Source organism: Hypanus sabinus, chromosome 9 (genome assembly GCF_030144855.1).
Source record: "Hypanus sabinus isolate sHypSab1 chromosome 9, sHypSab1.hap1, whole genome shotgun sequence".
Taxonomy (NCBI): domain Eukaryota; kingdom Metazoa; phylum Chordata; class Chondrichthyes; order Myliobatiformes; family Dasyatidae; genus Hypanus; species Hypanus sabinus.
Genome location: NC_082714.1, coordinates 46,271,205 through 46,287,990, shown reverse-complemented (window position 1 = coordinate 46,287,990; position 16,786 = coordinate 46,271,205). Strand labels below are relative to the sequence as shown.

Sequence of the window (16,786 nt, the reverse complement as noted above, 5' to 3'; positions counted from 1 at the left end):
AGTGCGGGTATAATAATAATCAATAAGAAATAAGCTCTATCGTTGTCTAGGGGATAATGAATTGTCTGATGGAAATCTAAAGTTCATTTCAGTTCATGCAGGCTGCTGTCATTTGGCTGCTGTGTTGCTATTGTTGGAGAGAGAGAGAGAAATAGAAGAATAACTTGCTGACTTTCCTTTATGATTTCGATCCATCGGTGTCTCGTTGTTGTGGCCATTCAAGTATGACCTCTCCTTTAGCTAAACCATTCTTCCGTGATGAGCCCGCCTCCCAGGCAAGGGAGGACGCACACGAGCTCTCACCGGCTTTTGCTATAAAACGCTGTCACTGGATTTCTAGCACTTCTCCTGGTGTGTCTAAAGGGGTTGTTCCCCAGACCCGTCTTTTATCCTCACTCACGGGGTCTCAGATGTCAATCAGGTTGGGATGATGCAATCCCTCAACCAGACCACTCTGGTTGTCCCCTGAGGGGTTTCAATCAATAGTACAGTACTCAATACACAATTCCTTCTCCAAGAGACAACAGCAGTAATCAGTGGTTCTGTTCCGCTTATGTCAGGAGACATTCCACCTGGTTGTGTATTTTGCGTCTCTCTCTCTCTCATTTCCTGACATGCTGTGTATCTCTCTCATTTCCTGGGTCTCAGACCCGAAATAATAGCCATCTTGCGATTCTCAAAAAGGAGGGGAAGACTTTGCACCCTTCGGCCCATCAGAGTTGCTCCACATTCGTAACAGTAAAGCTCCATTCCTGCCACACAAGATGCTCACCAATAAGCTTATCAACAGAACTGCTCTACCACATGCCATAGTATCTGTTGGTAAGCATATGGCATCTGCCATAGCATCTGTTATACACCTAGCCCTGACACACCTAGAAAACAAGGACACTTATGTCAGAAAGCCATTTCTGGACTTTGGTTCAGTATTCACACTACCATTCCACAGGCCTTGGTAAACAAACTCCCACTCCTTGGCCTATAAACAGCTAGGTAGAGCTGGGTGTTGGACTTCCTAACTAATGGACCTTATATAGTCAAGCTGCACGATTGTTCCACTAAACCCATCATCTTCAACACGGGTGCCTCCCAGAGCTGCACGCTAAGCCCATTGCCATACACTTTGCTCGTATGACTGCACAGGCAAACACCTGAGCAATCATACTGTCAAGCTTGCAGATGACATGACAGTAGTGGGGCTCATCATTAACAATGATGAGAATGCCTTAAGAGAGGTGGAACAGCTCAAGTTCTGGTGCCAGGCAAATAACCTCTTCCTCAATGTCAACAAGACCAGGGAGATGGTTCTCAACTCAGGAAAAACTCTCACCACTCACATCCCTCTTTATTTCTGTGGCACAGCAGAGGAAACTGCAAACAGTTCCAAATTTTTGGGAGTGCACACCTTGCACAACCTTTCATTGTCCCAGAACACATCATACATTATCAGGAAACACATCACTAGCCCCAGCCTACTAAGGATGCATATATAGAAAAGTGCTGGTAAAGTCAATAACATCATGAAGGATCCCAGTCCCATTGGGAAGGCTATGTAGCATCCATGCCAGGACCACCAAACTCAAAAACAGTTATTTTCCCAAGTAAAAACACAAAATGCTGGCAGAAGGATGACTCCTGATGAAGGGTTTCGGCCCAAAACGTTGTCACTACCTCCTCCCATTGATGCTGTCTGGCCTGCTGAGTTCTTCCAGCATTTTGTGTCTTTATTTAATTCCAGCATCTGCAGATTCACTTGTGTTGCCTTTATTTTCCCAAGTAGTAAGGCTGATCAACACCTATCCCACCATATCTCCAACCACCACTATTCTATCATTTCTTGTCAGCCACCTTATGTACAGAGAATCCTGTGCATAGCATCATTTTATGGACATACAAAGTATATAAACTATCTCATGTATTTATATTCATTGTGTTTAGACATTTTAAGAGACACAGTAGAAAATAGGTCCTTCTGGCCCTCCAAGTTGCACCACCCAGCAACTCCCATTTCAATCCAAACTTTAGCCAAATCATGGACAATTTAAACAACCAATTAACCTACGAATCGGTATGCCTTTAAACTGTGAAAACACATGCTTTACACATGAAGGTTGTACAAACTCCTTACAAAGGACACTGGAATTGAACTCCAAACATCGACACACCGAGCAGTAATAGGGTCAAGCTAACCTCAATGTTACCATGCCACCTATCTTTATTATTGTGTTCCTTGTTCCTTTTCTTATTGCGTTTTTTTCCTGTGCTGCATTGGATCTGGAGTAACAATTATTTCATTCTCCTTTACATTTGTGAACTGGAAATGACATTAAGCAATCTTGAATTTTGAAAATAAACCATGATGAAAATAAGATCACCATCAGGCTTTAATGTCACATCCCCAAAGCTCAATGGCTGACCAATCACGATCTAAAGATATTAATGAGTGGCTAACCCTTAAAGCAGTGGTCTGGTGGTTGGAGACCACTGCCTTAAGGAATGAAAAGGAATAAAATGTGTGTATCCTAGTTAATTTTATTAAAATTGTAGTTACCCTATCGAATCCATTATAATTTTATTTTAACATATACTGCTGAGACTTTCCCAATAGTCGCATTCTCCTGGTTTTGCTCACATCATTATTATTTTTCACTTTTCATAGTGCCTATAACAGCCCTTTCTAAAACAGAGAATACAATTCAGCACAGCAGTCCAAATATGGCTAGGTATAGGTACAAGTGTAATTGTCTTCAAATTTTATTCTCATAAATTGAACCTGTTTTGTTTGCATAACCTGAGTTACTTATACTTTATGTATTTGTCACCAGCTCTACCCCATTTCGAGTCCTATTTCTTAAGGTGCCTTCCTTATCCTCACACCAAAACACTCTACTTGACAATAATCCACATTGATCTTAATTTGGCAAATACGGGTTTGTTAAAGGGTGTTTTTATTTTATTGGTCTTTCTCAATATTTGCTATTTTCCAAACTGACAACATCTGCAAATTCACATTGTAGTTTCAAATCCTGACTGTGAACAATTTGGCAAATAAAAAAATAATTAAGTTTGCCATCCACTTCACACCCAGACAGATTATTTCTCAACATACTTTTCCTGTGACTCCTCATGCTCCTGAATCTAGTAGGTACCACAACTTTCTTTAATCACTCACTAAAGTTTGTTTTCATCTAACCTTTTTCATGCTCTTAAGTCACAGAGATGGAAATTAATTCTCCATTGTTTGTATTAAAAACATTATGTGCCGGTATTCAAGTTCCAAAATTTAGCTCCAACTACATTCAGACGAAGGCAGCAATCAGTGTAATGCTATAGATTTAGTGCATGACATTGTGGGTTAATTTTCATCCCCCAAACTCTCCCAACTGATGTGAAGGAGTGCCAATTTCTGCCTTGGCACCTGCCAATATGGGCAATAATTTTCAATGTGCTCCAACTTCAACTAAAATTACAATTTAATGGTGCAAGCTGACATTCCATTTACAACCACTTATTTCAAGTAATACATTTTTTTAACTGTTCAAATGGGGTAACCATAGGTCAGTTAATTCCAGTAATTCAATTCAGTATAGCTGCAACTATAGCAAACAGGCTGGTTGTGGAAATGCAAGAGCACAGTAAATATCCTTACAGCATGTCTAGATATGGAATGTTCCACAAAGTAAAACAATTATATTTCTAACTTAAAATTCAATAAAGGAACAGCAGAAAATAAAACCCAATATGACTTATTTCCTATTCAATATTTTTAAATATGTGTGCAAATTGTCATCTATTTATGTAGAAATTCCAATCTAACTGATAAAAACAAACTTTTAAGCCTGGACATTGACTCACAGGTGGAAGGTTGGTCAAAGAACAAAGAAGAATGAGCTTCTCCTCAGTTTTGGCAAATTTAATTACAGTATTTGATAAGACCATAAGACACAGGAGCAGAATTAGGTAATTTGGCCCATTGAGTCCTCTCTGCCATTTCATCACGGCTGATCCATTTCCCTCTAACCTTTCACGCCCTGACTAATCAAGAACCTATCAACTTTCACCTTAAATACAACCAATAACCTGGCCTCCACAGCCGTCTGTGGCAATTCTGCAGATTCACCACCATCTGGCTGAAGAAATTCCTCCTCATCTACATTCTTAAGCAATGTCCTTCTATTCTGGGGCTGTTCACTTTGGTCTTAGACTTCCCCACCAAAGGAAACCCTCTCCACATCCACTCTGTCTAGGTCTTTCAACATTTGAAAGGTTTCAACAAGATTCTCCCATCATTCTTCTAAATTCCAGTGAGTAAAGGCCAGAGCCATCAATTGCTCCTCATACAATAACCCTTTCATTCCCAGAATCATTTTCATGAGCCTCCTCTGAACCCTCTCCAATGTCAGTACATCCTTTCTTAAATAAGGGGCCCAAACCTGTTCACAATACTCCAAGTGAGGCCTCAGCATTACATCACTGCTTTAATATTCTAGTCCACTTGAAATGAATGCTAACATTGCACTTGCCTTCCTCATCACCAACTGAACCTGCAAATGTACCTTTAGGGAATCCTGCTCGAGGACTTCCAAGTTCTTTTGCACTTCGGATTTTTAAATTTTCTCCCCATTTAGAAAATAGTTCATGCCTTTATTTCTTCTAAAGTGCGCGACCCACATATCCCGACAATCTATTCCATTTGCCACTTCTTTATCCATTCTCCTAATCCTCAGCATATAGGCTAACTTTCAAGGACATTTCAACGCATATTCTCGATATTCATGGCTGATTTATTTAATATTATTATTTTTTTTCAGTTTTGTCTTTACACAGTTTGTTATCTTTTGCACATTGGTTGCTTTTCTGTCCTGTTGGATGCAGTCTTCCTTTGAATCTATCATGTTTCTTGTATTTAATGTGTATGCCCACAGAAAATTAATCTCAGGGTTGTATATGGTACATGTACATTAATAATACATTTATTTCGAACTTACTAAAATAAATCTATTGACTATTAATTTTTCTTTTAAGGTTATTTCTAGTTGGAAAATCATGGCAAAACTACTGTACCTCATAAACTCAGCATGATTCTGTGCTTTTGTAGTACTTGCAATCGTCTGCAAGTGATCCAAACGATGTGCAAGCTGTGCACATGTTGAAAGCCTACTCCATAAGATATGCAGAGGCCATATGTTTAATACTCTAGAGCAAAAGAACAAAAATAACATTACTTTTTCTTGCATTCAAAACAAGAAGAGTTTATCAATTTCTGTATCTAATCAGTGCGATATGGCTATCATTAGCAATACTAGCATTTATTACCCAACCCCAATTTGCCATGAGACAGTCGTGACCTACCTTCTTAAATTACTAATTTTGGTCAGCATGGTTTAGCAACTTGCATGAGGCAGATACCTCTCTGGGCATTTAATGATTAACCATATTGAGGATGGCTCAATTTGTTCAATAAACAGTATGGAATCATATTTTTAATAAAAATCAGCTAAATTCATGAAAATTAATATCAGCTTCTAATTGAATCAATTAACTACATTTATAGTACAAATTGCTCGGTTACTATGGTGGAGATATCAACCCATGACTCCAAGTTGTTCAATCAAGGCTGTGGATTACCTGCACTATAACCTTTATAACACCAGAGCTGTAAACTGTTTACATGTCCTTAAAATTTCAGAAATAGGACTTTATTACAATAATTAGGAATTTTGTAGCTACTGTTTTAAAGAATGAATTTGTGTCCGGGCTAAACATCTCATAAAATTCAAAAGTATCAAGTATGTAAATTCCTGCCATACCAAAATCAAACATTTAATTGGCTTGATTTTAACACTCTGAAAGAGGAAGTGGGGAAAACAGGGCTTGAGCAAGACACACTGAACTCCTAGGCAATAAGCAGATAAAGAATTGAGATATAAATACAGAAAGGACTGAGGAATATAAGTTAGAATGGGAAAATTCAATGCCAGTTACAGAAAATAAAGGACGAACAGAGAGGGACCAAAACAAAAACTTTGCTTAAAAATAACATTTAAGTATTCAGCAAATCATAAACAGAAAAGTGAACATCCTGGAAATGTTCACTTTAAGGGATATTTACAATTGGTGGTCATTTAAAATTCTTACTTCATTAAGAGGTCACACGTGAATTAAATTCTGTCAAGTTTAATGTGCAATTTAGGTTCAAATGCAGCTGCATTTATAACGAAAAACATTATAACTGCATTTCACCCTCAGTTTTTGTCTGTAACATCCAGCACATTATTACACTTCTTTTCCTCTTTGGAATGTGCTGGTTGATTTCTGCATAAATGACGAGAGGGATATGGCCTGTTATATCTTTGGTAAAGTCCAAACAATTATCGCAAAATTGATTTCAAACAGAATACACTGAAAATACTTGGGCCAGGCAACTCTATAGAGTGGGTAGAGAAAGTTAATATTTCAGGTCAATGACTTTCCATCAGAAATGGAAAAAAAATGGGAAACAGAACATATTTTAAATTAAAAAGGAGGAGAAGGTAGAGAACAAAGGAAATATCTATGAAAGGGTAGAGGCAAGAGAGACTGAAAGACACTAAACCTGATGGTGCTGGCAGAATGTGGTGAAGCTTTGTTAGGCATAGCTGGTTCATCAGGTAGGGAGAGATGAATGAGTACGGAGAAGAAGAAAAAGATAAACTACATAAACCAGAAATCTGAAAAAAAAAGGATATGATTGAAATGTTCAGGAGCCACCTAGTATCTGGAAAGAGAAAATACTGACTTAACACAATCACTGATGATCTTTCTTTGAACTCACCAGTCCTGATACAAATTGGTGTTTTGAAATTGTTGAATTTAATGTTAAATCCCAAGACCTACTCGAGAAACACTTCTCAAGATAACGTTGAGCTTCGCAGGAACTAAGTAAGAGGCATGAGGCAAAAGATTAGAGTGAGAATGAGAGGCATAATTAAAGTGAAGACAACTGGAACCGTTGCCAATTGAAATGTGGTGTTCTACAAAAAGGTCACTCAATCTGCATGCAGTTTCTCCAATGCAGAGAACACACTGAAAGTTATAAATTCGGAAGTACAAAAGGGTTGCTGCTTCATTTGTAGGAATGTTTAGGTCTCAAATTGATGGGCACCAATGAGCTATGAAGGCATATACCACATGTTCAGTCCTTGCATTGGATATTGCCAGAAAATAATAAAATAGTGGACCCATGGAAAATACTAACAATCTCCTGCTAATACAGATGCATGGATGGCCACAAAGGCTATCAGCTTTTGGGGAACTGATCTGTGTGCATGCTTTAAGCAGTCATCTAAGTCAAAAACCTGCACATAAACTCTGTTAAATGAATTATTCATTTACAAACTGGATCTGAGTAGCCTAGATTAAATACCTAGGGCTGCTGAGAATCTTTTGTTTTATTTCTCCAGGCACTGGTCAATGGAACTCCTCTCCGGAATAATGTTGAATGATGATGTAACTGTTGAAGCTGATTAGTGTCCTTTGTACAATACGTCATTTTGGACAGCGGGAAAATTGGGGCAAACTATTTCAGATCTTGTTCAGACTAATTAACTTTGAGGAATGGAAAACAATATTCAAGGGCAAGTTGCAAATGACTATGGACAGGATGATCACCCACGTAAACAGGAAATGAATTTTATGAGTAATTGCTGTAGTTCTGTTCAGAATCAAATTTAGAGAGAGACATATGTAAGCTGAAGTTATAATTAAGAGTTGAAGTCATATGAGTTTTTAGGATGGAGAAGACATCAATGCACTGTATTTTGGATTTTTTAAATCTTTTTTTTAGCTTTCTTATAATTTTTATTTTATGCTCATGTTTATATGTTATGTGTATACAGTGGATTCTGTTTAATTGGGTGATCAGTTAATTGGGATAAATTTCAAAGAACAAAAACTAATTGAGAAAATAGCCAGAATTCCCTTTGTTTATTTGGGACTCTGCCGATTAATTAGGACAGCAGACTGTTGTCAAATATTTTCTACCTAGCATCAGTCATGTGCACTTTTGTGGCTGCTAGACACTACACTGCATTTAGACCAAAGAGTTTTTAAGAGTTGTGCTAAATAAGTTGTCCTGACTAACCAATGACCCAACTAAAGAAAAACCAATTTATTTCTAAGCTTTCTTCATTCTAATAAATGATCATTGAGCTGAAACATAAAATCTGCTTTTCTCCCCACAGATGTTACCAAGGTATTATTTCCAGTATTTTCTATTTGTATTTCAGATTTTCAGAATCTGTAGTTTTGTTTTGGTCATGAAGCCATATGAACTCTGCATTGTCATCAGTACATAACCACCAATGCAAGTATATCAATAGCAGTCTTCTTCAACACAGGGAGACAGTCACACAGAGGAAGGGTGATACAAGTTTGTGCTATTAGACAACTAGCAATAAAGTTTGAGTCTCCGCGATCTTCAACATATTCAAACAACTCTATCCAAATCTCATCAGTTCAGCCGAAGTGTGGTTCTTTTAGAAAACCCTTTTTAATCACCAGAAATATTTAAGCACTCACAATCAATATTATGTTAATAACTCAGTAAATCTATAATATGTTTAAAGGTCTACATCTACATTTGTTTAAAAATACTGTCAATTTCAAAAAATCATGTTTATACCAAACTTATTAAGGTCTATTTAAAGCATCAGGGTGATGGAATGGTTGACAAATCAAATGGGCCGCTTCATGCAGGATCATGTACAATCACAAGTGTTATTGTAGCTGCACTCATCCAAGTAAGTGAGAAAATGCCAGACACTTGGCTTGCACTGCATTGATAGTAGAAAGGCTTTGGGAAAGTCAGAGTCATATAGAATGACTCTATAGAATGAGCCATTCTGCACACCATGCCTGTGCCTACCAGAGAACATAGAATCCCATGACAATGACAAATATTTTCCAGAACATCTCAATGCTAACCTGTCAAATGTTGCCTTGATATGGAAGTCGATCACTGCTATCTACCTCTGCAATTTGGCTCTTTGTATTTGTTTGAATCAAGTCTGTGATGAGCAATCCTTCAGATTGTCTAGTGGATGCCAAGGTTGTAATTGTACTGGAACTCCTTGACAGAGGTGTGGGCTGTTCTGGAGTAAAGGCTTCCATTTTTGGCTGTTTTTTTTTTATCATCTGGCGCCATTATCTGATATCATGTACAGTGAATTTAATTGGCCAAGAACTGTTCTGTCATTGTTGGGATCATGGAAGGAAGCTGAGATTGGTTGCTAATGCTTTAGTCTTGTTTTCAGGACTCAAAATGCTCAGCTCTGCCATAATTGAGAATGGGGATATTTTTGCAAATGGAAGAAGGAGTCAGCAATTTGAATGCATTATAAATGTTCTCTTTTGGTGTGCATGAAAGCACCAATTTATGCATAACAACTACCAAAATAATGTCATGCTAATGACTAGGCAATACGTTTTTTTAATAGTTAAACATAAATATATGCAAAGATAACTTCCTAGGTTTTCCTCAAAAAGAGCCAATGGGTGTGCTTAAAAGTCAGTTGAGAAGGTAAATGAATCCCTGGCTTACTCTCTCATCTGAAAGATGACAGCTCCCACAATGCAGCACTCGCTTAGCATTACACTGATTCATGAGCTGGAACTTGAATTATTTACACTTTGAGTGGGAGATGAAGTGTCAATCTTTTTGAATTGAGGCCAAGAGACACAACCAAGTTATGTAAATTAAATACAACATGTAAACATTTGATAAAAACCTCCATTGCTTTGCCATAAATTTTTCACTTTCCCCAATTTTATAATTTGTTCCTTGGGACCCTTGTTAAGCACTTTAATAAAAAAAAGGCTGTATTTGTATTCATAGCTATTTTAGATAAAATTAGTTTGAAAATAACTTAGGGTTTTTATATTTTGCTAAATTTTCATTCCCTCTATAAACAACAATGCTTAGTAGTGACATGAAAACAATAGAAGCTACAATTATATTTAAGGAGCAAAAATGACATGCAGGTAATGAACTTTTTACTAGTACAACCTATACCCTCAAAGGTTATTCATAATTAACCAATCTATAATAGCTACCTGGCAAAGCCAAGACCAAAGTGCAAAACTTCAAAGAGTTTACTAATTACTCCTGCAAAGTCTGCTATATAAACTAGTTTAGTCTTGTTTCACATGCAAGATAAATTAAAATAGTAAATGTTTTGTTAATCTAGGCTACAAAAACTTTAGTTTTGACTATATGAGTTTTTTTTTCTAAATCAATTACCTGCTTTTGCAGAAATTCAACACAAAATTCACCAGGAAAGAAAGAACCATACACACAGGTACAGATGCTTGCTTTGTAAGTTCCACAACAACACTAGCCTCTCGTCCTTCAGACTGCCAGTGAGTAAATTTGATTGGAGTTTCATCATATTTATCAATCATAAACAAAAGTTCACATTTAGCAACAGTATCAAAAATTTCAGCAAAATCTGAGGTACTGACTTCTGACTCCAGTCCAGTGATGTGGTTTTCCTGGAAGATTTTAGTTTCCAGATCATGCAATTTTGACAGCATCACCTTGCGTTGATCATAGTGAATTAAGATAACGTTTTCCTTGTCATTCTTACTACACTGTCGATCTACATGGCAATCGAATACTGATTTGTTTTCTTTATCTTGCGTTAACTGGAACCACAACTCATGAGGAAAGATGGAGCTCAGATCCTGCAGGAATTGATCAAGGTTTTCTTTTGGCCGAGAACTATAGCTGTTCCAGGATCCGAGCACTGAGACATCTACGGTAGTCACGTTCTTAATCTGCTCGAGATACTGCTTAACTTGGCCTGGGATGAAAGGGTAGTGAATAATTGCAAGTACAACTGCAGCATTCTGCTCTGGAATCCAACGACCTAGCAGTAAGCCACTTTCTGCTTCTGGACAGCAGCTTGGAAAAAACACCTTGATGACCATGTTACGATTTCACAGATTCTTCACTTTGTGTCTGTAAAATAATTCAAAGCACAATTATAGAAGTTGCTGAACTTGAAACATGAGTCCTCAATGTGTACAGTGGACCTTAATAAACATTTCTGTTAAATGAAGGATATTCTATAATTGCCAAGATTAAAATGCCGTGTTTGCTCATTGACGTACTTTCCAACACTGTGCAACAAGTCTACATCAATGGTGCTGAGGTTGAGCTTCAGGTGTGAACATCAGCGGTAGCCTGCTATGGTCTAACCAAATAATGTCACTGTTACAAAGCTCACCAACACCTCTACTTCCTAATGAGGTTAAAGAAATTTACCATGTTCCTATTGACCTTCACAAATTTTAATCTAGGTTTACCATCCAAAGGAAGTGCACTGAAATTTATCAACCCACCACCTAGACCATGCTCTTTTCTTGCTGTTGCCATTAGGTAGAAGGTATAGGAGCCTCAGGACTTGCACCACCAGGTTCAAGAACAAAAGAGGATAACTACACTCACTTGCCCATCCATTGAGATGCTCCCACAACTAATAATCTCACTTTAAGGAACCTATAACTCATTATCTCATGATCTCATTACTTATTGCTATTTATTTTTTATTTGCATTAGTACAGTTCTCTGTCTTCTGCACTCTGGTTGATCTTTCATTAATCCTGTTATAGTTACTATTCTGAGTGTGCCCACAGGAAAATGAATCTCAGGGTTGTATATGGTGACATATATGCACTTCACTAATAAAATTGACACTAGCTATACCTCTCACTATCTAAATAGCACAGTCAGCATAATTAAAGATCCCAAATAATCTCTCTGTATTTTAAGACTATTAAATCATTCCCTAGTATGATAGAATAGACTCCTGACCTCACAATCTGCATTATGATCTTTCACCTTACTGTCAACCTGCATTGCACTTTCTCTGTAGCTGTTACACTTTATTCTGCATTCTGTTATGGTTCTACCTTGTTCTCCCTCAATGTACTGGAAAATGTATTGATCTGTATGAATAGTATGCAAGGAAAGCCTTTCACTGTACCTCACTCGGTACATGTGACAATAATAAACCAATTCCAATTTCAAGTTTTTAGATGGTGGAGAATGTTTACACAATTACCCTGAATGCCCAGGGAGGGAAAACCAGCTTGGGCAATTTGTTCCTGACAGCTACCTAATGATTCTTGTGTACGTATGACAAAAATAACATTGGCTGTGAAGCTATGCTATCCAGCCAATGTCAAATAATCTGACAATTTTAGTCCTACAAGTCTTTCATATGAATTTAGTCCTAAATGGGAAAGATTATCTCCCTGAAGACTTTCTCATCCCTTTTATAAATGACCTTCCCTAGCCTGTATCCTTCTTATAAGAGGGAGGACAAGGAGTTTAAGGGTTTGAAAACTGATACCTCTACTTTTTCGGAACCCTATAGAATTCAGCATGTTCCTGTTGTCCGTTACAGCTTTTACAGAATCATATCTATGCATCAGAACTTGGTATTGCAACTGCTCTAACCATGACTGTAGCCATGGATGCAATAATTTGTAGCCATTTGTGAATGTAGCCATGATGCATCAAGCCAGTCCAGTTTCCATGAAAACCATGAAAATCATGAAAACCAGTTTCTCCTCCACTGACTCAATCTGCACTTCCCACTGCCTCTGGAAGGCATAATCAAGGACCTTCCTGCCCATGTCTTTCAGTCATTCTCTCTACTCTCCTGTCCAACCAAGCAGTAAATACAAAAGCTTGAAAGCGCCTAACACCAGACTCAAGTAGAGCCTCTATCCTGCTGCTGGTGGTGGCATCCGTCGGTCTCGAGAGACCATGGATCTGCGCCTGGAGTTTCCAGGGCGCAGGCCTGGGCAGGGTTGTATGGGAGACCAGCAGTTGCCCAAGCTGCAGGCCTTCCCCTCTCAACGCCACCAATGTTGTCCAAAGGAAGGGCACTAGGACCCATGCAGCTTGGCACCGGTGATGTCGCAGAGCAATGTGTATGTGTTGTTAAGTGCCTTGCTCAAGGACACAAACACACTGCCTCAGCTGAGGCTCGAACCAGTGACCTTCAGGTTACTAGTCTGATGCCTTGCCCACTAGGCCACGCGCCACACATCCTGCTGCTACCATACTCTTAAATGGACCCCTCATAAACCAAAGGTGCACATATTCCGTAGCTACAACACTACATTGTGCATTCCATTGTTTTCACCTCAATATATTTACTACATATGTAATTTCATATGTACAGATGACAAACAAAAATCTTTTTACTATCTCAGTGCATGTGACAATAGTAAGCCAAAAGCACTATCAAATTCATATCTTTCCAGACACTGCCTGAATTGCTGTGTGTTTCTGATTTTGAGTTTATTAAGCTTTCTTGTTCTAAAAAGTATCATCCACACTCTTGTTTCCTCTTAACCAGGCCAATCAATTCTTTGTGCCAAATATTTATTTTCTAAATGTAGAGATTAAGATGCATAGGATCCATAGTGACATCAGCATTTGGATCCAAAATTGCCTTGCCCATATACATACCTATATACACACACACACACACACGACTTGGATGACAATGTGTATGGGTGAGTTAGTAAATGAAACAATGATTGGTTTATAGATAGTATGGTATAGTAAGACTGTCAAAGGTTACAGTGGGTTATGGATCCATTATAGCTGGCTGGAGAAATGGCAGATAGAATTTAACTTGGGCAAGCATGAGTTGATGTACTTTGGGAGATCAAAAATAAAGGGAAATTACAGTTAATTGTACTTTTTATGTACAGAGGAATTTTGGAGTCCACGTCCATAGCTCCCTGGACATGTCTGCATAAGTTTATAGTGTGATAAAGAAGGTATTTAGAGTTTAGGCATTGAATTTAAGTTATTTTGCAGCTTTATAAAACTCTGGTTTGGCTGCATCTGGGGTACTGCAATTAATTCTGATGACCTCATGATAGGAAGAATGTGAAGGCTTTGGAAAGGGTACAGAAGAGGTTTACCAGGATGCCACCTCGATTAGTGAGTGTGGACTATAAGGAAGATTGGATAAGGCTGGGTTGCTTGCTCTGTTGTAGCAGAGGTTGAGGGGAAACCAGGGGTGGTGGTGAAGGCAGATATGGTAATCATTCTTAAGAGGTTCTTAGATAGGCACAAAATATGCAGGAAATGGAAGGACATGGACTACGTGCAGGATGAAGGGAATAATTAACTTAGGGTTAATTAGTTCTCCACAACATCCTGGGTAGAAAGACCCGTGTTTGTGCTGTACCATAATGTTCTACATCTCCTTTCCCTTAACCTCTGACAGATCTACTTTCAGAAAAACTTTACAACTAATTTGTCACCATTTATCACTCTCTGCTTTTCTGCTGCAGCACATTCTCCATTCTCCTGCTGCAGAACCCTATTTGAGGTTCTGATTTACTTGACCCGAGATGAAATAGTAAGTGTTGGCAATCCAAGGTGCTTTCTCAGGGAAACGCAGAGACCACATCCCATTCATGACATTTGACACAGCATCCTTTAGCATGCTGCCTTCTTCGGATGCTGCAGAGTAGTGGACTCAGCGCAATACATCAAGTGCATGTCACTAAAAATATACACGTGAGGCACCGCCAAAAGGTAGCATTAATTATCAAAGATTATCCGAGTCACACTATCTCATCGCAGTTTCCATCAAGTAGGAGTTTCAGAAACCGAAAGTTCTACAACTCCAGATTCTAGAACTACTTTCCTTCAAGCATTCGGTTCTTGAAGCAATTTGCACAATCGTAGCCACAATTTCAGTATGACAGTATAATGACTTATTTGTACTACAACGGACTCTATACTTTTATTCTGGTTGTGCTATTTATTGGATGATTTTTTTTGTGTGAATGTTGCGCCTTTGATGCAATGTACCTGTGATGCTAATGCAGGTAAAAGTAAATTTTTCAGTGAATCTGTGTACACGCGTACTTGAGCATATGGCAGTAAACCCGACTTAACTTACAAGATCACTGCACACCAGCCACATTGCCTCCGTCTGCACCGGTTCCAAATTCAACTCAAGTAGCCTGGCCCCGTCAGACCGAGGGAGGGCATTCAGCAGCCTCTGAAGGTCGATTGTCCTCTCCTCCCTTGAGGTGAGAGGTCGGTTGTTATGGAAACGGAGCGGCCCAAGCCGGGCGCAGCGAGGAGGCGCCGAGACATTAAGGCTGCCCTTAATGTAGATGACCAGCGATGGTTGCGATCAACGCCAGGAGTGCGAGTAGCAACACATCACCACCAGAAAGTCAGCAGCCAAGGGGACAACGCCGCTAAAGCAGCCGCCACTAAGCAGTGCAACCCGAAACCAGCCCGACTGGAAACATATGCTCAACCCTGAGGCCCGGGTAATGTCGAGCGTGCTTTGGCGGTGGAGTTGTATCACCACAGTACGACCCGCAGGAACACTGAACACCAGTCATTCCGGCAGTGTACGGCAACGAGCGAGCTCGCAAGAGCAGCAAGGCGATCATTCATGTTAACATACAACATAGAAGGCCATTCAGCCCGTCGAACAGAAATGAGCCCACGGGGCAGTTCCGTGGTAAACTATTCGTCCCAGATTTAGAGTCATCTAAATACATGAGACAAATTATAGTGGCAATTAACCTTCTCGTGTCTTTGGTAAGTGAAAGGATACCAGAGCATCCCAGGAAACCCATGAGGTTACGGAGAGAACATGTAAACTCATGCACAGCGGCAAAGGTCAATATTAAGCCCAGACAACACAAGGACAGGATGAGGCCATTTGGCACATCGACTCTGCTCCACCTTTTGATCATGGCTAATTTATTTTCCTCTGAATCCTAAACTCCTGCCTTCTCACCATAACCTTTGACACCCTTAATAACCGAGTACTTAGCAACCTCTGCTTTAAATTTACCTAATGACTTGTTTCCACGGCCATATGTGGCAATGAATTCCACCAATTCACCACCTTTTGGCTAAAGAAATTACTCTTCATCTCTGTTCTAAAGTGAAATCCTTCTATTTTGAGGCTGCGCATTCTGATCCAAGGAGAGACGCTCTGCACATCCACTCTATCTGGGCCTTTCAATATTCAGTAGGTTTCAATAAAAATCTCTCCTGATTCTTCTACCTTACAGTGAGTGCAGGCCCAGAGCCATCAAAAAGTCCTCTTGCATTAACCCTTTCATTCCCTGAATTATTCTTGTGAACCTTCTCTGGACCCTCTCCAATGCCTGCACATCTTTTCTTAGATAAGAGGCCCAAAACTGCCCACAGTACTCCAAATGTAGTCTGACCAATACCTTATAAAGCCTCAGCGTTTCTTGAAATGAATGCTAACATTGCATTTGACTGACCCAATCGTATTGAACTTGAGTTTCTAGTATAGTGACACAGTCATCATCATCATGAGCTGTGCAGTAAGACGTGGGTGATAACGGTCTATGATCATGATTGTTCTTGGCAAATTTTTTTTTACAGAAGTGGTTTGCCATTGCCTTCTTCTGGGGAGTGTCTTTACAAGATGGGTGACCTCAGCCATTGATGAACAGTGTTCGCATAACCAAGACTTGTGTATGTGCCAGCTGGTTATACAACCATCCACCACCTGCTCCCATGGCTTCACATTGACCCTGATCAGGGGGTTAAGCAGGTGCTACACCTTGCCCAAGGGTGACCTGCAGGCTAGAAGAGGGAAGGAGACCCTTACACCTTCTTTGGTAGAAACGTATCTCCACCCTGCCACCCAAATTAAATATTTGTTTAATAAGGGAAATAGGGACACAATAGGTAATTAATTAG

General features: G+C 39.2%; 1 protein-coding gene across 1 annotated transcript in view; it reads right to left on the bottom strand.

The window, feature by feature from the left end:
• The window catches only part of pigq (phosphatidylinositol glycan anchor biosynthesis, class Q), a 47,220-nt gene extending 30,748 nt beyond the window's left edge, over window positions 1–16,472 (bottom strand). The window contains exons 1-3 of the mRNA XM_059979600.1: window positions 14,982–16,472; window positions 10,280–10,999; window positions 5,065–5,196 (exon numbers count right to left, since the gene is read on the bottom strand). Of these exons, the coding sequence (XP_059835583.1) occupies window positions 5,065–5,196; window positions 10,280–10,968 (821 nt within the window). The 5' untranslated portion in view covers window positions 10,969–10,999; window positions 14,982–16,472. The remainder of the gene's footprint in view (window positions 1–5,064; window positions 5,197–10,279; window positions 11,000–14,981) is intronic.
• Window positions 16,473–16,786: the final 314 nt, after the last annotated feature.